This window comes from Procambarus clarkii, chromosome 18, assembly GCF_040958095.1.
Source record: "Procambarus clarkii isolate CNS0578487 chromosome 18, FALCON_Pclarkii_2.0, whole genome shotgun sequence".
Classification (NCBI taxonomy): Eukaryota; Metazoa; Arthropoda; class Malacostraca; order Decapoda; family Cambaridae; genus Procambarus; species Procambarus clarkii.
This window is the reverse complement of record NC_091167.1, coordinates 37,919,998-37,942,590: the sequence shown is the minus strand read 5'-3', so window position 1 is coordinate 37,942,590 and position 22,593 is coordinate 37,919,998. Positions and strand designations below refer to the sequence as shown.

General features: G+C 42.3%; 1 protein-coding gene across 1 annotated transcript; it reads right to left on the bottom strand.

Annotated features, from left to right (window-relative positions):
• Positions 1-14,753: 14,753 nt before the first annotated feature.
• Positions 14,754-19,424, bottom strand: LOC123748103 (toll-like receptor Tollo). Its single transcript, XM_069326504.1, has one exon. It carries the CDS (start codon positions 19,263-19,265, stop codon positions 15,210-15,212), a length of 4,056 nt encoding a protein of 1,351 aa, XP_069182605.1. The 5' UTR covers positions 19,266-19,424; the 3' UTR covers positions 14,754-15,209.
• Between the last annotated feature and the right edge of the window lie 3,169 nt (positions 19,425-22,593).

Sequence of the window (22,593 nt, the reverse complement as noted above, 5' to 3'; positions counted from 1 at the left end):
TCATTCATTTTGACCGTGTCGTAGTGCCGTGGTGTAAGGCGTTAGCTTGGGAGTACCAAGCGTGCGGGTTCGAATCCTCCTTATGGTTCCTACTAATTATCTCAATACTACTACTACTAATAATTTAGGTAATTGTAACCTTTTTAATTAGTCATTAGTAATAGTAACCTTTTCAATAGTAGTCATTAAGTGTTAAGCTGGTACAAGGGGGCCGCCAAGCAGTAAGCACTAACAGCAACATGGAGACTGCTAAGAGATGGTACCCCATGAGGCGTTACCTGGCTCCGGTACCAGGCGGATGAGCAGTGATTGAGTAATTCCTTTCGGATTAAAAGCTGAAATGGTATTCAGATATATATATATGTTAATATGCATGCTGAACAGCTTACTTACCAAATATCATTGGCACAGAATGCATATATTCCCAAAAGAGTTTAGAAATAACCCCGTTGATTGGCGCTGGATTAAGTATCCGTGTTGAAAAAGAAACTGATGCTGATGAGACGTTTAATGTCTTGAATCGCTATAAACGAAAACGAACGCCGCCCCCACCCCCAAGAAATAATATTATCTATAACACTTCAATAAACTGTATGACAAGTGTGTCATATTTGTGTCATATTACACAATGTGTGTCATGTCATATGCACAATATGACATGTGTGTCATATTATATTGAACTATTGATAGAAAGCACGAGGATTTGAAAAAAATACTACTAGGGATTTTGGAGTAAAACTTGTTGAAGGGTATAATAAGATAGCAGAAAGGACTAGTGAGTGTTAACCAAACCACACACTAGAAAGTGAAGGGACGACGACGTTTCGGTCCGTCCTAGACCATTCTCAAGTCGATTGTGAGCATACATTTGCACAATCGATTTGAGAATGGTCCAGGACGGACCGAAACGTCGTCGTCCCTTCACTTTCTAGTGTGTGGTTTGGTCAACATATTTCAGCCACGTTGTTGTGACTCCTCGCCAAACAGTAAGTGATGAGTTTATACTACAACTTAGGAAATCTGATGAAGTCACTCGGCCACTTGCTTCTCACTTTGCATGTAAGAAGACACTTAGGGAGCCAGGATGCTCTCCCCCCCCAGTCTTGCCTTCCCTTACCAATTTCCTCTAATCTACAAAAGAATAATATAAAGAGACTCATCCCTCGACTCACATGCTACCAAGCTCTTAGAACCAAACTGCGTAAGTACTTACATCCATTAGCAGCTTCCCTTGCAGCCTTCTTCGAGACAAGAATTAACCAGCAAACATGGTTACTTGTCTTGAAGATGGTCAGGGTTAAAGCTGTTTACCACAAAAAAAAAATACATCAGTCAAAATTCTATATCAATATCTTAACTTTAATTATTGGGAAGATCTTGGAAAACAATCCTTGTTGAGAAACTATACAATTATCTTGGTTAATAAAATATATACTAACAAGCGATTTGGTTTGATAAATTAATAGAAGCCCATCAGACCTGTTACTACAGATGACTGCATAATGGAACAAGTCTTGATTATTGAGAGGATACATATATCATAGCCCTGGGCATTACTTTAGCATTTGATTGGGTGTGGCACAATGTAAGCCTACATTGTGCTTACATTGTACAATGTAAGCACAATGTACATTGCTTACATTGTAACTACAGTTGACGTGTAAGCTACAGCGTCTTGGTGTTGATGGGTGATGTAACCAACGAACATTATGAAACATATACATTGTACAATATAATAATGTTAATTACAGAGAATGCGTGGAAGAGAAAACAAATCATTCAAAGGAAAACTATACACTTAATATATTTAGGGTCCACGTTGTTAATTGAGTTACTGATGTCCAAGAAAAATTATAGTTATATCACGATAGCACCAAATATCAGCCAAATCATAAGTGATAAAAAATTACCATATAATTAATCAGTTAATATATTAGACAAGGAGATTGATGAAAATATTTTCTTTGCTAGACATATGAAAGTTGTTGCAGGTAAATTCGTTAAGAAATTTGCATTTCTGTGAAGGTATGGGCATCAGTTAGGTGCTAATTAAGTTAGATTTGACAACTTTGTTCATAACAACTTACATAAATTGTTACAAATCTGGCTGAATTGAGCAGGTGATACAGAATAAATCAAATTTCCATTTTCTAAGCAATTATTTCAGTAGTTTACAAAAAATAAGAAAAAAAGCTTACAATTTGTGTGGTAATACATATTGGTAAACCACTTTGTATTAGTAATGAAATCAGCAATAGATAGCTCAGCCTTGCAAGCGCATTTTGGTGAGTACATGTGAGTACTCGCATACACACACACACACACACACACACACACACACACACACACACACACACACACACACACACACACACACACACACACACACACACACACACACACACACACACACACACACACACACACACACACACACACACAATAGACTAGAAGGAGAGTTAGTAGACTCTATCAAACAAGATTCATAATTAGATATGACAAGAAGGAGAAGAGTCGGGACTTACTGCATTAAACCACTCACCGTCAGTAGGGCAGGGGCTCAGGAGCAAGAACTAAACCCAGCAGATACGACAGCTACACCGCTCTAATGAAGGATTTTTTGGTGAAACTCAAAAGCTGATGCTCAACCCCCCTTTATGCAAATCTCATTAAGACCATAAATACACGCAAACACTTCTATTGCTTCTCTCCCATCCTTATCTGGCCTCCTTCATCCCATCCATCACTCGTCCCTACTTTAACTAGCCTTCTTCATCCTAACCACCACACTTACCTACCTTATCTAACCTCTATCAACCTATCCAGCACATCTTCCAGCTTCACTAACCTAAGATATCCTTCATAAGACGATGGATAAGAAGGATATAAGATGAAGGATAAGATATGGATAAGATATTTTTACTTTCTCTAGCCTTTCTTATCCAACCCATCATCTGTTCGACAGAACCTCAAACTTTCCTACGGCTGTAAATGGATGGTATCGCTCAGTTTTCATATTTCCTTAGAAAATCCACTGCCTCTGTAGATGTTTCGCAATTGTTAGTCTTCAGCATCAACTATTTATGTTGCAATTATTGATAATATTACTACTGCAACAATAAATAATAAAATATTAGTAATACTACTTCTACTACTATTCCTACTATTACCACTAACAATAATAATAATCAAATAGTAATAATAATTATATTATTAATACTTACTATTTTCTGGTAAGGTTCTGGTAAGTCTGAAAACGTTACTAAGATGTATGTCGTGGATGTTGTCTTGGCGTTTAATGTTATTGTTAATACAATAATCATAATTATTTTTAATAGCAAACATTTCAGCAGTTGTATTTTGCTTCTTCTCTTTTTCTGTTACATACAATACTTTTCTTTCACATATCCCCACTTCGCTCCCTCCCTCTTCCCCCGCCCTCCCAGCTCTCTCTCACTCTCTCTCTCTCTCTCTCTCTCTCTCACTCTCTCTCTCTCTCTCTCTCTCTCTCTCTCTCTCTCTCTCTCTCTCTCTCTCTCTCTCTCTCTCTCTCTCTCTCTCTCTCTCTCTCTCTCTCTCTCTCTCTCTCTCTCTCTCTCTCTCTCTCTCTCTCTCTCTCTCTCTCGCTTTCCATCCCTTCAGGCCCCCATCCTCTGGAGAGGAAACGTTTTCTCTTCGTTCCCATTTTTCTATCGCAAAGTTTGCAGCAGTAGACCAAAAACGTTTCACGTTTGAAGAGACTGGAGAAGAAGAGGTAAGGGGTGAGGGGAAGGAGTCGACTAGAGGACAAGGGAGAGAAGCAGAGATAGAGAAATAAACTAGCAGGATTACAATACAAACAGAAAATAAATTCACCTATACTGATGAACGTGCCACATAGGTAAATGTCAGTGGACAGATGACTATGGCTATGTTTCTGGCGCTATCTCGCTTCTTGGACTTCATGGAGAGGCGTCCGTGACACTGGGATTACGTGGGAGTGGTGTCCCTGGCACTGGGGCTACCTGTCTATATATACCAGTCTATATAGTTACCAGACTATAGACCAGTCTATATTGGACACCGTAACCTTCCCACGTCAGACACATTGACCGTCACCATCACAGACGTAACCTTGACCTAGCACTGGCGGTCGGCACCAGGATGCTATGTTCGTTCTTCAGATTCGTATAGGTGTTTTGTGCTTTCAGTTATGGATTTTGTCTGCGTAATAACGGAAACACAATGTGAGATGTGGATGATGTGCTCATCTCTGCTCGCAGGTGTTAAACTCCAGCTCCTGTACCTCGTCATTCAACAGTCAAGCATCTTGATTGACGATTTACCTATCACCAACAGTATTACATAATCATAATAATCTGTGTATGTGAGAGGTTAGCCTCCATCTGATTTTTTTCTAATCCCTGTACATTTATTTCACTAGCTCACTGCCTTGACACTGAGAACATTTTAATCTTCCATCCATCATGTTCATTTGAGTTCCAAGACCCATTTGTTGACCTTTCGTTCTGTTCCCTTAATGTCAAGTGTAGCCTGTCCCTGTCTGTCGGGATAGTTTATTTACTGTCTTGATTATAGCACAGGGGATTAGTTTGAAAGTTATTGGCGAGGATTGTCAAAGTTATGGAAGTTTGTTGAAAGTTACTGAAGTCTGGTTTGTTTTGTAAGGTAAGCTTTACTCGACTTTGTTCTGTAAAGAAAGAACTGTGTCCTCCTTCATGCAGGACCCACTAGCACTGTGCTAGTGTAGGACTCTCTAGCACTGTCCCCACCCTTACACAGGACTAGCTAGCACGGCACCCTACCGTACACTTGATCCCCAGAACTATACCCATCTCTACATAGGACCCGCCAACAAGGTGCCCTAACTTACACAGGACCCTCGATTACTGTGCCCCTTCCTTAACTAAACAGGCTCTTACCCCAGGAAAAATCATTTCAGTCATACGCTATAAGTGTTCATGATGAACCTCGTGCGTGGAGGACAGAAGACGAGGTTTACCACCTCAAGAACAAGAAGCAACACACCACCCAGTACCAGTCAGACTTTGACAGAGTAATAACTATGAATCGCCTTGCTGAGTGAGCCAATTCTTGCCGTAATCCCGATGGTTATATAGAGTACTAAACCATTGCATGTTTTACCAATTAAAACAATGTATATTCATAATTAAAATGAGGTTCCCATTTTTAAAATATATCTGTAATCCAGTTACGTGATGTTATTTATACGGTCACTATTGTATTTTCGATCTAATTTTAAAATTTGCATACTCAATACTTAATAAATTTAAGAATAAATTATGTGCAAGTAACATTATTAAAATTTGTATTTTGAGCTGTCATCGTTAATGATGTTTGTTATTAATTGTTTTGCATGTGTATATATATATATATATATATATATATATATATATATATATATATATATATATATATATATATATATATATATATATATATATATATATATGTGTGTGTGTGTGTGTGTGTGTGTGTGTGTGTGTGTGTGTGTGTGTGTGTGTGTGTGTGTGTGTGTGTGTATGTATGTGTGTGTGTGTGTGTGTGTGTGTGTGTGTGTGTATGTGTGTGTGTGTGTGTGTGTGTGTGTGTGTGTGTGTGTGTGTGTGTGTGTGTGTGTGTGTGTGTGTGTGTGTGTGTGTGTGTGTGTGTGTGTGTATTATTTCTTAATATAGCTCCCTAAACAATTTTATCTCACTACACCAACATGAATATATATTAACTAGGCGGAAACAATCAAGTGTTAAATAAACCAATATTAATGTATACTAACCAAACATAACTCCTTTAAAACTTAATAAAGAATAATGCATCCTAACTTAATTTTCACAAGGCCTCGTGAATCCTAAACAAATGCACATGTGAACCTTTCAGAATACAAAACAAAGTGAACATTGAGCCTATGAATTCTAACCAAAATCGTACCTGGATTTTACCCAGATGGGGTTCGGGTGTGTTCTACTTGCCAAGCCCGGCCCAGGGCCAGGCTAGACTTGTGAGAGCTTGGTCCAACAGGCTGTTGCTAGGAGCGGCCCGCAGGCCCGCATATACACCACAGCCCGGTTATTGCAAGAAGCTGTCCAGTTTTTATTTAATACTTCCACTTTTATTCCGGAAATATTTCTTATTTTTGCTGGGAGTGAATATTGAACACCCGTGAACCTCTAATGTTCATACAATATATACACTGAGCCTTGTTTGCGAAGCTTGTGAATACAAAATTCTAATGTATTCTAGTCTAGTCCATATTAAGCTAAATTTTTCTACTTATTGGACACCAGCTAACATAATGCACTCTCCTAATATATGCCAACGAAGTTTTCCCTCGCCTAATGTGTTCGAACCATTTTGAACAAACCATCGTAAATATGTGGAGTAAAACATTATAATTTGATCAAGTAAACCAAGATTTCATACATTTGGGAATATTAGGTGAAAATGTTCTATTATTGTCGGATAAAACAAAAGAGGTCAATAAAAGTGATAATTAAGCATAAAGACATTGAAAACCAGAACGCCACCAGAATGCTTGCAACAATGGTTATAATTTTAATAAATTAACAATTTGCTTGGACTAACAATAATCGTCTCGTAAGATTTACGTACGTACGTAACATTTAGTTTGATGTGGGAAGTTAAGTGCCCGAAACTGCCCTGCGTTTCAGCGTTTCTGCCCGAAACGCTGCGCGTACTAGTGGCTTTACAAGAATGTTATTACTATGCTATGTATTCTCACAATCCCAATGTACCTTCTTGTATATATATATATATATATATATATATATATATATATATATATATATATATATATATATATATATTTATATATATATATATATATATATATTTATATATATATAGATATATATATATATATATATATATATATATATATATAAATAAATAAATAAATAAATAAATAAAGTGTCTTTAAGCGTGTCGCATAGGGCAAACACCTGTAAATACGTAAACGTAAATATCTTAGTGTAGTTATCATAACAATATACATATATATACTTTATCTGCAGGCCAAGATCCAGTATTCTGCGCTAGATAGCACCTGTCTTCTGGTACCATAAAAAACTTGGAGAAGTTGCTTCAGCTTGCGGGCTAACGCAGAACGCCAGCCTAGGCAGACGCCTCCTACAATGTTCTTATTTTCATGAATAGTCTGGCACGCCTATCTTGAGGTTATCTTGAGATGATTTCGGGGCTTAGCGTCCCCATGGCCCGGTCCTCGACCAGGCCTCCTTTTTTGTTACATACCCCCAGGGGGGCAGCTCGTAGAAGCTGTCTAACTCCCAGGTATATATTTACTGCTAGGTGAATAGGGGCATCAGGGTGAAAGGAACTTTTTGTCCATTTGTCTCCGCCTCCACCGGGGATCGAACCCGGAACCCTCAGGTCTACGAACCCGAAGCGCTGTCCACTCAGCTGTCAGGCGCCGCTAACCTACGTCGCAGTCATGTTACAGTGATCCGCCGGACGCACATGCGCCACACTTCATTTGCTGTAAATGTTTTATTTTAGGATTACTGACACGATATTTACCCAACACCCAGTTCAATATCGGAATACTGTATGTGTCATTAGTGATATCGCACGAGACGCCAGACACGTGATGTAACAGCGAACACCTTCGCTAAACCCTCGTTCAGCTTTAACCGCACTGTGATGTCGTGGTATTCATGCCACGTATGAAGCTCATTTACCATTAACACTGTGGCATCGATACGGTTTTATTGATGATATAACGCTACCAATACTCGTAACAATATTCCAGCCACTTGCGCTGGCATCATTATGGCATCTTCCCGGCTCCTTCCCTCCGTCTTGCAACTTATGAGAGCCGGAAGAGGTCAGGTCGCCACAGTTATTACGCGAAAGCCTCGTTTTTTAATTTTTATGCTTAATTAGGATATGCTAGGTCGCGTTGGGGCTTGTTGCTTTAGTTTTGCTTAGGTTAGATTAAGTTGGGTCAGGTTTGGCAGTCTTTAATGCGACATAAAAACCTTTGGCGCACCGTATTATGTACGAAGTGGCCGGTGACTGGCGGCGGGATGAGAGGAGCCTAACCTTGATGGGCCTCGGTGACTGCTTTTATCTTAGCTCTCTAATGCCTCTACGCGGGGGCCTGAAAATACTCGCAGCGAATCGAGCGCGCTGTAAATCTCAAAGAGAACGACATGGTGGTGGAACAGGTAATCACAAAAGTCCGTGGCCAGGACCCCTTTCAGCTTAGCAGCCAAGTTGCCGCTTGCTCGACCACAACTATTTTATTACTTGACAGAAACGTCTTTCCTACGCTGGCGCAATTTACGGCGATTACCAAAGGATAGAGAATTACTCTGCAGTAGCTCTCGGAACTGTATATCAGCGTTAGTGACGTTAATTGTGATGAAATATGGGCCATGAGTTTCAAATCTGGAGGCACGAGAGGTCGGGGATAGGTCCTGGCCACGTTCAAACAAGCCCCGGGCACTTCACGGAATTCCTGGGTGGCAGACGCGGGTGGAGTCCGCCCAGAGACCCACGCGTAGGTGGTGGTAGAGATGACGCAGTTTCCACGCCTTGTCAACAAAATGAAAGCGAGAGAAATGATGTGATTTCCTTCTGTGCGTTTGTTATCTGCTGTCTGGTTCAAGGCAGCCATGCACTCCGCCCTGAAGTTGACACGGAATCGTTGATGACATGTATCATCTGGGGACATGATGCGGTAATCCAGTAATGTACATAGATTCCAGGTTACGCTTCAGATGTGGAAAATAAAGGAAAGATGTTTGTGTTCTTTCTTTGTATAATGCCGTGTGACTTCTGAATGCAGGCACTGCTCCTGAACAATAAGTCGTAGTAAACTTAATTTATATGCTACGTCTGGTCTTATTACGTGTATTTGGAAGAGACCCATTTCTCGTGCACCGCTAGCCTAGCGGGGAGTGTTTTAGACATGACAGATACAGGATGTCGCAGGGGCTGATTAGCCCCATATATATAGTTTTACTCCTCTAGGAAAGTTTTAACTAAACAGCATAAACAAATAATGGGTACTGCACCAATGATATCTCTCATAAATATATTTAAAGAACAAGTATCTAAATTGTACCTGTTTCTGCAGAAGATCAGAAAAATTCGTAAGATACAAGCCCCTGGGAACTGTTTATGCACCTTTCTGTTCTCTTTGTGAATGTGTTTCTCTCTCTTACCCTGTCATTCCAGCCTGGATAATTGCTTCACTGACTGACTGATCAAAGGTCTCTTGATGCTGTAGTCACTACCCTCACCCATCAAGCATTATACCAGAGAGAAAAAAAAAGAAAAGAAAAGAAATCCCCTCAATTCGTTTCGGAACGAGAGTTCTCTCGCTCGGGCGAAGATCTCTGGAACTTCAGCACATATCTTCTCATTCCATATATTACCCGCTAGTCCTCTTAATTGTGATGTTCTTAACGAAAGCCGAGTCAGTAAGTCTGTCGAGCACTGCTGCATTTGGTACAAGGATTTTCATCTTCGCCATTAATTAACAGGAGATGTATCGGATTTTGCCTTATAAGTCAGTGTGGAGTAACTCTGTGCTGATAGAAAGATTTCGTTCACTGGATTGACGGCGCGTGTTGGTATTTCTAATTATTTTGAAATTGCTTGTAAATTTAAGCCTTAATTCGCTTGTCAATCAACGATAAATAGCTGTGATGTAGATTAATTGTTCAGCTTTTTCTCAGTGAGGTTTTGAGGTTTTAATGCTATGTAGAAGGTTATATTGATTTATGTTAACATTAATATATATATATATATATATATATATATATATATATATATATATATATATATATATATATATATATATATATATAGTATATATATAGATATGTATGTATATATATATAATATATGTATATATATATATATATATATATATATATATATATATATATATATATATATATATATATATATATATATATATGTGTGTGTGTGTGTGTGTGTGTGTGTGTGTGTGTTTACTAGTTGTGTTTTTACGTGGGTTGAGCTTTGCTCTTTCGGCCCGCCTCTCAACTGTCAATCAACTGTTTACTAACAACTTTTTTTTTTTTTTTTTCCCACACCACACACACATTTGTGTGTGTGTGTGTGTGTGTGTGTGTGTGTGTGTGTGTGTGTGTGTGTGTGTGTGTGTGTGTGTGTGTGTGTGTGTGTGTGTGTGTGTGTGTGTAGCTCTCATATCTTCAGGTCGACCCTCCCGTGACTTCCCTTTGCATGAAATGACAAATAATACCAATTTCCAATCTCGCTAAATACTAGACTTCGTCGTCGCTAAGATTCAACAGGCATATTTGTCCTTGATGGTTGGACGTTTGCTTCTCTAATATAGTTTATTCGTTGCTCAAGGCAATGTATATTGAAGATGACGTTATCTACAGTGATAAAGGGAAGGAAAGGGGGGTGAAGAGGAGGAGGGAAGATGGGGGATGGGGTAGGGAAGGTGGTGAAGGGTAGGGAAGGTAGAGAAGGGTAGAGGAAGTAGTGAAGTAGAGGGAAGGTGGTGAAGGGTAAGGTAGAATGTGCAAGGTAAGGAAGGTGTGAATCGTAAGGAAAGTAGTGAAAGGTAGGGAAGGTATTGAAATATAGGGAAGGGTGCGAAGTGAAGGAAAGATAGTGAAGGGTATAGAAGGTAGTGAAGGGGGAGGGTGTGTAAGGAGAGGTAAGGTGGTGATAAGAGGGTAGGTAGGGATGATGATAGCTGTAGATTGGATAACTTGCATTCCCCCAAAAGTGGAAAAGCTTACAGTGATGAGGATGAGAATGCGTAGTGTAGTGTAAATGATTTACAGTATTGAAAGTTAAGATGATTACAGTGATGAAGATTGTGTGTAGTGTTCATGGATACAGTGATGACGATTGTGTGTTAAAGATGGTTACAGTGATGGAGATGTGGCCAATCATAACCTCCGATCAACGCTGGGTAAAACCTCCAAGAAATAACAATAGTGTATAATGCTTTGTTACTTGATGAAATTATTGTATATTTCAAAATATACATTAGTATACAAAAATATGCGTAAATTTACAAAATATCCTTTCCTCGGGCACACATTGCAGTTAATTTGCTTGTATTAATTGTATTATTAAAACAGATAAAATTAACCTATATTCACTACTGAAAGGTGCCTCAATTTACCAGTCTAACAATGTTAGTAAACTTATTGTTTGGAGTTTCTCGTGAATGTCTCAAGAGAGCATGGGTTGTGGTAGAGCTTCCGTGGGTAGATAGAACTTCCGGGGTAGAAAGAGCTTTCGGGGGGTAGAAAGAGCTTCGGGGGTAGAAAGAGCTTCGGAAGAAAGAAAGAGCTTCAGGGATAGACAGACTCTCTAATATGACGGTAGACGTTATAGTAAATTCGAAATGGTAAACAGCCCAAAGCTTTTAAAATATAGTAGAAACTAAGGAAATTTGTGTGCAGATTTGGCGAAATGGTGTACTAAATTGACGAAGTGGTGCACAAAATTGACAAATCGTATAAAATGATAGCGAAGCTGCGTTCATGTTTGACGAAGAAGAGAGAGAGGGAGAGAGTGGGAGAGAGAGAGAGAGAGAGAGAGAGAGAGAGAGAGAGAGAGAGAGAGAGAGAGAGAGAGAGAGAGAGAGAGAGAGAGAGAGAGATACAATTACATAAGTTAGAAATAATTAAAAATTAAGTAAGAGGGCAGAGTATGACCGAGAAAGAAAGGGGGAGTGCGAGGGGAATAGTAGAAAGGACTAAGAGAGAGAGAGAGATTCTTGTATTGTGATTTGATTTGTACTCACTGAAATTGTGCGCCCCTTGAGGGACTTGAAGTAGAAGGGGATAGAAATAGCCTATGCTAGTCTATCCCTTTGACACAATAAACATACTTGAACCTGAACTGAGAGAGAGGAAAGATATGGAGGTTAGAAAGTACTCACCTAGTTGTGCTTGCGTGGGATGAGCTGTGGCTCTTTGCTCCCGCCTAGGGACCAAAGGGCATAGAGATGCGAAAATAATGATACCTCGATGCTTTAGCGGGGGTGACATGAATAACAGAGAGGATTGCGAGTGAATAATATATGAGGCATGGAGGAGTCTATGAGAGATCCCCCTTAGCCTAGACGACACTAACTCGGTCCAGTGTCCCCCTAGCCTGGACATGGTAGGACGGAGAATAGACATTTACGAGACACGAGACTGATATGTCACTAAATGACCAAACAAGGAAAATAATTCTGCGGGGATAGAGAAGGAAGGAACGATTGGGTGGTTAGAGGGAGGGAGGAAGGGGAGGGACGGAGGAAGGAAAGGAAGAAGGGTAGGAGGGTCCGAGGGAGGGTGGGGAGATAGGGCAGGTTGGCTGGAGACAACAAACGCCTCAAAGACTAAACAATGTGTCATGGCCTCAGCTTCCGAATCGAGCAGCCGTAACTAGTGTTACGGACGTGGGAAGACTACATAGCGAATGCCCTCAGGCAGGCCGGCCGGGGGAGAACAATACCGATGCCCCAGAGAACAAGCGGCGGGCAGTTGGTATTTCTGTAGTGGTGTTGAGAGGGTGGAGTGTGTAGTGGGTGGATGAAGTGTGTCTCAGACTGAGATACGTGTTTTAAAATTAAAGTGAGGGAGGTGGATGGGGAGTGTGGATGTAGAGCGTGTTATAGCATAGAGTCAGTGACACTTCAGAGTGGAGTGGTGGAGGCGGTCTATAACGTGTCCGAAAGTGGAGGGGCAGCTGGAGTAAATATTCCAGAGGGAAAAGGAGGAAAAAATGTAATTCCAAAAGTGGATGAAGTGTCCCAGGGTGGAAAGGAGGTATGGAAGGGGAGGGAGACGGAAGGGCTGGCATCTCGAAGAGAGATAGAAGGAAGCGATAAATGTCAGAGTTATGACTGTGAGAGGGAGGGTAATAAATGTATCAAACAGGTGGAGGGAGGGAGGCAGAAAGAGAGAGAGAGAGAGAGAGAGAGAGAGAGAGAGAGAGAGAGAGAGAGAGAGAGAGAGAGAGAGAGAGAGAGAGAGAGAGAGAGAGAGAGAGAGAGAGAGAGAGACAGACAGACAGACAGACACAGACAGACACAGACAGACACAGACAGACAGACACAGAGCGAGCAGAGGAGAAAGATGTAGTGAGGGAGTAGCCGGTGTTAGCGGTAATGTCCCATACATGAGGATAATGGTGGTGGCGTGGTCGTGGGTGGGGAGTGGGGGTGACTGGTTATCCCAGTGGTTGTGGGTCGAGGCGGCGGGGCTCCACTGGGAAGTGTTGGCTAGGGGGGGGGTGGCATTGGTGATCACGTTAGCAATTTCTTTGTGAGGATTTTCTACTGATGTCCCAGACACCAGCGGAGACAGCAGCGATGGTTGTTGTACTAGAGGAGGTTAGAGGTACCCCCCTCTAACCTCTGGTAATGGCGTCCCAGATGGCGTTGGTAATGATGTCCCAGAGGGCGGGGGATGTCCCAGAGGATGTGGTTTGCAGAGGGTGTGGTCATATCTATGTAGATGATGTGGGTAGTGAAGTCCCATAGATGTGATCTGTGACGTCCAAAAGGGTAATAAATATGATGTACCAGGGAGTAGGGATGTCTCATAGGATGGTGGAAGGAGCGTTCCAAAAGGTGAGTTATGGTGTCCCAGAGGATAAGGATGGGGGGGTGTTGCGTGCATCCTAGATGGTGTGGAACATGGCATGCCAGAGGATAGGAGCTTAGTGGCTTGCATTCTAGAAATTAAAGGATGTAGAGGACGAGAGGATAGGGATGGTATCAGGCATTCTAGATGGTGGGGAATATGGAATCACAGAGGCTACGGGTAGCGTGTGTCCTAGATGGTGGGGAAAGCAAGTCCCAGAGGACGAGGGATGTGGCGGGGGAATGTAGGGGGATAGCGCCTCTCTGAGAGAAGGTCGGACGGGATAGGGGGCGGCCACACTGAGAGTTCAATAGGTGTCCCGCGGTTTGTATATTTTCCTCCCACTCTACATGTCCCAGAGGTCCCAGTTTGTATTTTTAAAAGGTATAATTTTCTTTTTAAATTACCTTCAAACGACCGCCATACATTTATGTACATGTTTCATGTTATTTTCGTACTGCATTCATTAATGTTTTGTTAGGCTATAATTGGCTATTTTCAACATACAGATAGGTATCTAAGTTTTAATTGTGCATATTTTAGTAGCTTTTCAGAGCAGTTTTTCTCTCTCTCTTTTCTGCTGAACTTCTTGGCTTTAGTTTATGCAAGACATTAAGATTCAATTGACATTTGAAGGTTGTGCCATTTACGTGGTTTCCAGTATGTTAAATAAATTCCAGCATTTCAGTTATTTTAAGGTAACAATTTTCTTTCATATTTTTCCCTCTGATGAACAGCATTCTTAAGACTTCCCTCTCTATTTATGTTATAAAATTTACGCTGCTGAAAGGAATTCAAATTTTAATTACAAAAATCGATAAATCTCAGCCAAGTATATATATTTTTAAGATTTTTCCTGCATATATTTAGACATTTTTTAGGTGATATATGTTTTACATCATCTTAATTTTTTGAATACTAGGATGTTTAGGCACTTTATAACATGTTAAATAGTTTTAGTTGTTCCTTCACAATTCATATAAACATTGTTTAAATTTTGCCCCGAGGGGCGAGTTTATTGGGCAGCGCCACTCATCCTCTGAACATGTGTTAGAAACATTCATTTTAATTCAAGGTCGTAAAAATAGACATATATAACAAATCATCCTTTTATTTTTTGTAATTATTTGATTTTATAAAAATACCCGTTATTACTCATGACTTGAGCTCAATGTAACAGCTAATATTATCACACTTTGGCCATAGATATCACGATTTATACATAAAATCATTTATATTACATTATGTACAGGTAAGACAGCAAATTGGGTAAAGAGCGCGCTACACAAGCTACAGCAAAGTCAGCCACGTCGCTACAACAAAGGCCGTATTGTGAAGGCACTAGACCACCTCTCACACAAGTGTTGACTAGACACAAACATATGACGCGCTCTCTCTCACTTTCTCTTGACTCGTCTACACTCCTCTTCACCTTGTCCTCAAGCAACCGCAGTCAACAAGGGGTCTCTCGCACGAACCTTAACAGTAATAAGATATATATATATACATATAGATATATATTTTGTTCTCTCAAAGATTTTTAACACATAGTTATATGAAATAGGACGCACTGACTGCTGGCTGGTCGAATGTCTGTAACGTGGTGCCGGAGAGGGGCCGTCGTTGTTGACTACTACAGTGTAACTCCTGTGGGAGGTACTGGCGTCGCTCCAGTTGTTGCTGCTGCTGGCGGAGGTGGTGGTGGAGATTATGTACCGACGGCAGCGTGGACGGTGGCAGCGCCGGCGTTGTCTCGTCAATAGAGGCATAGATGTGAGAGTTGCGGGCGGCGGCGTAGTCGATGGACATGTAAGAGTGGTTAAGACTAGGGGCGAGGCTGGACTGGGCCGTCTCCACACTGACGAAGGTCTTGTCGAGCTCGCCTGGGTCACTGTTTATGGACGGCTGTTGGTGATGGTAGTGGTGATGCTGCTGGTGGTAGTGTGAGACAGGGGTCTTGACAGAGTTGGTCAGCACCATGTTGGGCACCAGCTGACTCTGCTTTGTGAGGGTGTTGGACGGGGTTAGCGCCGACACGCTGTTCCTCATTATGTAGTTAGTGTCGGTGATGAAGCACTGCTGGTTCTTGTTGGCCCCTCCCGGTAAAGCTGCGTGGAGCTTACTCCAGAAGGACTTGTCCTCGTACTTCAGTTTAGTGGCACTTTTCACAATGGCTGCGAGATCGGAGTCCATATCACTCTCGCTCACTTCACCACACATTACGATAATCACGCGATTTTTTACATTTTTCAATGCCTCTAAATGAGCTGCCTTGAAGGAAAATTTACACCAGTCATGATCGACAAAGTTTTTAGTAAGGACTAGAATGATCTTTTGACTCGACTCTATCGAATGAACAATAAAATCCCCCACATATGTTCCAACGGTTTGATAGTCTCTTGAGGCAAGGCACAATTTATAGGAAGTGTCACCGTTCTCAAGTTCCGAGGCAAACACTTCCGTCACAAAGGGAGCGTCCACTTCACTATAGCTGACGAAGGCATCATAGATCATGTTCCTGTCTTCCTCCTTGGCTGGTGCAGGCTGGGATGGGAAGCACTTCAAGCCACATTTCTTTGACACGCTGGCTTGCAGGCGCACTCTGAACACAGCGAACACCACGCCGAGCACCAGCACGACGAAGAAGATACCCAAGGTGATCAGAACAGGCTGCAGGAAGTCGTTCTCTAGCTTCTCCTGCACAATGGATGTCGCTACGAAATTCTCACAGGAGTAGGAGCTCTCGAGAACATAGGGACCAGGATCTCCTGAAGAATTAGACACACAAAATATTGTCTTTGCATCCTTCACAACGTCAGTTTCCCGGATGAGCCAGTTCTTGAAGTCTACCATGTACTGGCACTGGCACGACCACAGGTTGACACCAAGGGTCACGTCCTTCAAGCCCTTGTTGAGCTTCAAGTGCCAAACAGGAAAATCAAACAGAAAGTTTCCATCCAGTCTGAGGAATTCAAGCGATTTCAAGCCTGCAAAAGTTGCATTGTTGATCACTTTCAGACGATTGTTTTGAAGATAGAGCTCACGGAGATGTTCGAGATGCTCAAACTCGAAACCCTCGAGTTCGACCAGAATATTGTCATGAAGGTGAAGCTGTTTGAGGGATGACAGACCATGAAATGTTCTATTCTGGATTCTTTCAATTCGGGAGCTGTTGAGATAGAGCGCCATCATGTTCTTACGGCCGATGAGCTGGTGGGCATCGAGAACGGGCATCTCGTTGTTGTCCATAAACACGACAGTAGCATCCATTGGAATATCGTCGGGAAGGTGGTGGTGATTTCTGGCAGAGCAGTCGACGATGTTGGTCGCCCACGTCTCGTCGTGGTAGCAGGAACAGCCTTGAGGGCACGTCATCTGACAGTCACAAGCGATGAAATCACAGCACTGACAAAGAGCGAAGCAGTGAGACGTGTAGGGGCAGAGGAACTGGGAGGGTTGTGTCTCCAAAAATGAGATTCGATTCTCCTCAGATCGCGGGTAAGGAAGCGTGCAAATCACCTTGTCAAGGTCCATAACACGAGGGTGTTGTCTCAACCCACTGATCTGGTGAACGCGGTGCATCCACTCCATGTTGCAGTCACAGAAGATGGGGTTCCCACCGATGTAGAACTCGGGAAGGTCACGGTCCTCGGCAACTGGGGGAAGGCTGATTGAATTTAGGTCAAGTTTGCTGAGAAGGTTGTCAAATAAATCCACCATAGACAAGTTATGCTTCTCGGAGAATGTTCCAGCACCGATGCGTGTAATTCTGTTGCTATTCACAAATAGAAGTTCAACACTGTTCGGCACGGAAGCACCTGTCAGAGTTTCTAATTGATTATGACTTGCGTCAAGGGTACGAAGTTCTAACTTACTCTCAATACTGAAATAATTTCCTAAATCACCAATTCTGTTGTTGTGAAGGTCGAGATACTGGAGCTGATTAGGAATGAGAGCATAATCGAACCAAGTAATTCTGTTGTCAGACACATTGAGCCACAGTAAATTTGGGAGAGATGCGAACAATCCGTTAATATCACTCATCTTGTTGCCGTCCATACGCAGTAACTTGAGTCCAGTGTTGGTGTCGAAGACCCCGTGTGGCACTGACCCCAGCTCGTTCCGGGAAAGATCCAAGACTTCAAGGTCTGCGAGGCCAGCAAGACAGCTCTTGCACAACCCTCGCAGCAGGTTATTTGACAGGTCAAGATGCCGGAGAGCCGAGAGGCTGGTAAGGTCATCCTGCAACACACTGGAGAGTTGGTTGTGGCTGATCCTGAGAGTTCGCAAAGAAACCGCCTCACGCACGGCCTCTGGGATCTCCCGAAGGACGTTGTACTCGAGACGGATGTCACGAAGGTTGGTACAGTTGTCGAACGCCTCGGAGGCGATCCTTGAGATGTTGTTATGGGACACAGAGAGAGATGACAGCACGTGCAGCCCCGAGAGGCTACGTGTCTCTACAGCTAGCAAATGGTTGTAGCTCAAGTCCAATCGGTGAAGATTGGCTAGAGGAGAGAAAGTCATGTCACTCACCACCGTCAAGTCGTTGTGGCTCAGCTCGAGTACCTGCAGCGTGGACAAGTCGCGGAACATGTCGAGGGTAACCTGAGTGAGGCGGTTGTGGCTGAGATTGAGCACCACCAGCCTCAGGAGGCCGCGGAAGGTGTCCGCTGTCACCCATTCCGATGTGAGCTGGTTGTGCGACATATCTAAAACGGTCAGCTGACTGAGCGCCGAGAAGAGCCCCGGAGCTAACACGCTCACACTATTATTCTGCATATAGAGCTCCGTCAGGCCCAGAGTTTCATTGAACACCTCCGGTGGGAGCGCCACCAAGCGGTTGCTGGAGATGTTGAGCACATTAAGCGCGGTGAGCCCCAGGAAAGCGCCATCAGCCAACATGGATACGTCGTTGTACTGCAAATATAACTCTCGGAGGGACTGTAGCCCCGCTAGGCCTGACTCGGGCAGCACAACCAAGTCGTTGCCAGACAGGTCGAGGGTGACCAGGTGGGCCCCGCAGCTTCCTGTCACGCCTACCTCAGACACATCCTGCAGGCGATTCCAAGTCAGGTTAAGGTGCCGCAGGGCAGGCAAGGGGCAAAACACACGCTCGGGCAAGTTCCATATATTGTTTTGACCCAAGTCGAGGCGTTCCAGATGAGGCATACCGACCAGACTGTCAGGAGTCAGTTCCAGAGCCATGGCGCTCCAGTCACTGTTGTGGGTCCTCACTGTTAGTCGCTTCATGGCATCCAAACCCAAGAAAGCTCCAGGAGGTAGACTCGTCAGCTTGCAGAACTCGATGACGATTGTGTCCAAGTTGTAGAGGCGCTGGAACACACGAGGCTGGAGGGAGGACTGGAAGAATAACACATCACTGCAGAGAATTTCCAGCTCAGAAATATGTTCACTTTGAGAAATCGTAAAGTTGCTACCGGAAAAGTCACTTCCAATGGTCCGCAAACTGCAGGACAGAGCCACTTCCTCACGTTCAGAGTCACGCAATCTCCAGTCACAGTTTTCGGGAGCATTGTAAACAAATGCCATGGAACGTGCTACAAAAACAATTGCAAACACGAATAATGCCACAGTAAACTTCATTTTCGTGGTGGGTGATGGGTACCAAAAGTGCACTAAAGTTCGTGTATAAGGTTTTGTGCTAGCACATCTCGGTCATGTCAGCAGAGTTCACGAGTGACCACGGGAGTGAAGTGGTACATCCTCCCTCCGACAGTTCGAGATATAAACTAACCGCTGGACCACGCTACCACCCGTACTTGTAACTTGGCTCGCGACCCGGGCAGTTGCCGCCACTCACAAGGCGCCTTAACTTCGCCAGCAGCTCTCGCGCAAGTTAAGTCCTGGAAACTGTGTTAACTTAAATTTCAGTGCATTGTTTTCGTTTATTCTTTCTTATACTTAAAGAATTTCTTCATATTATTTTTATGCTGCTGAAATATACACCGAATTATACATCGTTCGTTTTAACGTCAGCCACCAGAGCGGCGCCACTAGTCGAGAGCGTGAGGGTCAAGGGGAGGAGCCAAGCTTGGGCTACGCTCCTGCCAAGATGATTTTTTTTGTATTTGGAAGGGAAATACTTCCACAGTCTTCGAGGCAGTAAATTTCTTTATGATAAGCAGAAACCTCTTTCCAGGATGCTGTCTTAAAATTGTATATGATAAATGCGCTTCATGACGCATGAAGTTAGTGAATGCAATGCTTACCGAAACCCAGCAAAGCTAATAATTTATATTTTTATTAGTATGTCTCTGTTCTTCATTCTGCAACAACAGAGCAACGCTATGCATTCTCAACATGCTATATGAGTTTACATAATATTAAGGTAAATTTTAATATATTCAAACTTTGCCAGAAGAGAGAGGATGGAGGTGGTGGGTGTGTTGGCAATGTGGGCATGAGTTGATGCCCAGACTCTCCCTTCACCATTATTAAACTAAAATGACGCTATACGCCTCTGTTAAACTATCATTCCAGATATTCGACATCGCAGATAGTATTATCGAACCCAAAATAATCGCTTCTCCAAGACAAAAATATGTATGGGGAAAACTACGAGTTAAAAAGAGGGAATATGGTGGTAGTGGCAGGATGGGTGTTAGGGCGGGCCATCCATCCTTCTCCCTCCCTCCCTCCATCAACACTGGCTACACCAGTCTCATAGTTACGGCCACTCGCCGTGTTAGCGCAGCTCGCCGGCGCTTCAACACACGTGGGAAGAGATTAAAGAAATACCTATTGTAGTATTGTTATCTAATGCATTTATCAGCTTTGGTAAGATTTTTTTCAGATATCTATAGAGGCCTAAATATGTCCTCGGTATTAATCTAAACTTCGTTTAATTTAACAAGTATATTGTGCGAGGCTTCGTCCTGTCCAGACCATGTTAAGTGCTCCATATCAGCATTTTTTCAGCTGTTTTACGTGATTTCAAACACCTAAATTATGAATATAAAAGAATCATCGTAACTTTTATTTTTCAACCTTCGGCTTTTACTACACATCTGAGGGAGCATCTAGCCCTCAAGACGAGCATGCTGCATCATAGGGTTCGTGAGACGCAGATGCGATATGAATAACCAGCAATACATGTGAGAGTCTGAACAACATATATGCTCCGCTTTGCGTGTTGCAATTTAACCACATTTTCTCTGGGCTGGCGATGATGATGGGACGCGGATTCAACGTTTGAAATCTCTATGGGTCTGACGTCCCTTCTATGCTTCATATCAAGAGGTGTTTCCCCAAGCTTCTGTAATTTCTTGTTGGGCTTATGACCTATCAACCAAGGAAGGATTAGTATGGCCTCCTTAATAACTTACTGACCTTGTATAAACGGAATTGCATTTTAGTCCTGAATGTAATCCAGAAAGAAAACTCTTGAATTTATATTCCCCGAGAAATGAGGCAAACATCTCTGTGTATATACTCGTCCGTCCGCATGTGTAGCACATCTCGAAATTGCACTGTGCATTAAGAACAACAACCTACGATCTATGATCATTCAATAAGCTTAGCAGACTTCTAGACGTTACTCATGCTAGGATTAGACTTGAATACAAGTACCTCTGGGAGTGTGCATCACCTGCTTTCGTAGACTCGACTAAATGTAAACTCTGTCAACAGAACTATTCACATACTTTGCGTCACTTTATGCGCATAAAATCGAATGCGAAAAAAATCGCGGAGTTCAGAAATAACTTTGTCTATGGTGTTGAAGAAATGTGTAAGCACTTCATTCATAATGATGTGCAAGTTGAAATCATAGTCAAGTATCCAAAGTTTGCTTCCTGTAAGTAATGAATGCTGCCTATACTTACTGCCGCCCAGTTGGGTGGGTGTATGGAGCAAAATTAGTAAATTTGTAACTAACTGCAGATCTTTATTGATGTTTATAGGGACTGTTGTAAGCCACTTCTTGAACCACATTTTATAGAAAAGACAATTTATATATGTATATGCATTTGCATGTGTTTGTATGTATGTATTTATTTGAACATATATGTATATTAGAAACTTTGTAACTCTCTTCAGAAGACTGTTACTTGCGTAGCTAAATGAACTGTGAGGTTCAGTTCCTGAACCCATTAAGGGGTTTTTGTAACCCTTCCCACCACAGCCCACGGTATGGGTATGGGGATGCATTTTAAATGTATTTTTTCTTGTATTTTTTCGTTTACTAAAGTAAACTAAACGAGTGTGACTTGACTCAGCTTAACCCGTGCACAGTTCAGCATCATTCGTCTTCCTAATGTGCGGTATTGTTTAATATTTTTTGTGGCTTTTCTGTAGTTTTCATTGATCGTTTTTCGATGAAATTTATTTTTGTATTTTTGTGTGACGTTTTCGTGTTAAGGCTTTTGTAGTTCCTCGTATTGGATTGTTCCTGCTTCTTGTACTGTATTCTTCATGTTTCGTGTCCTGTGTTTTTTCGTTTTCGTTATCCTGTTGTTCTACATAAAAAATAATATTATACTCATTAGTAGAAATGAGTCGAAGCGGTTTTGGGTATTCTCAATGTTTTTTATTGGCGGGGGGGGGGGGGGGGGGGGGCAGCAGTTTCATCAACAAAATTTAAACTTTTATTGACATTATACAGAATCGTTCCACTTCTAACAACATTATCCCACTCCTATTCATATTACCACACACCATTTTTTGTATCCTCAACATTTTTGCAGTCCTATCGTGTGTATCCTATTCAATACGCATTTCCCTATTCCTACCGATATTCTCCCACGCCTATAAACATTTTCCCCCACCTCTATCGACATTATCTCACTCGTATAGACATTTTCCCGCTGTTATCGACATTATCTCGTGCCTATCTCGCTCATAGCGAGAGTTTCAGACTGGGCTATTCGCTGTATCACCCGCGCGGGCTATTCGGTTAATGCGTAAATGCTCT

What these genes read in the sequence shown, in the direction of transcription:
- LOC123748103 (XM_069326504.1), bottom strand. Translation starts at nt 19,265, where the DNA reads ATGAAGTTTACTGTGGCATTATTCGTGTTTGCAATTGTTTTTGTAGCA.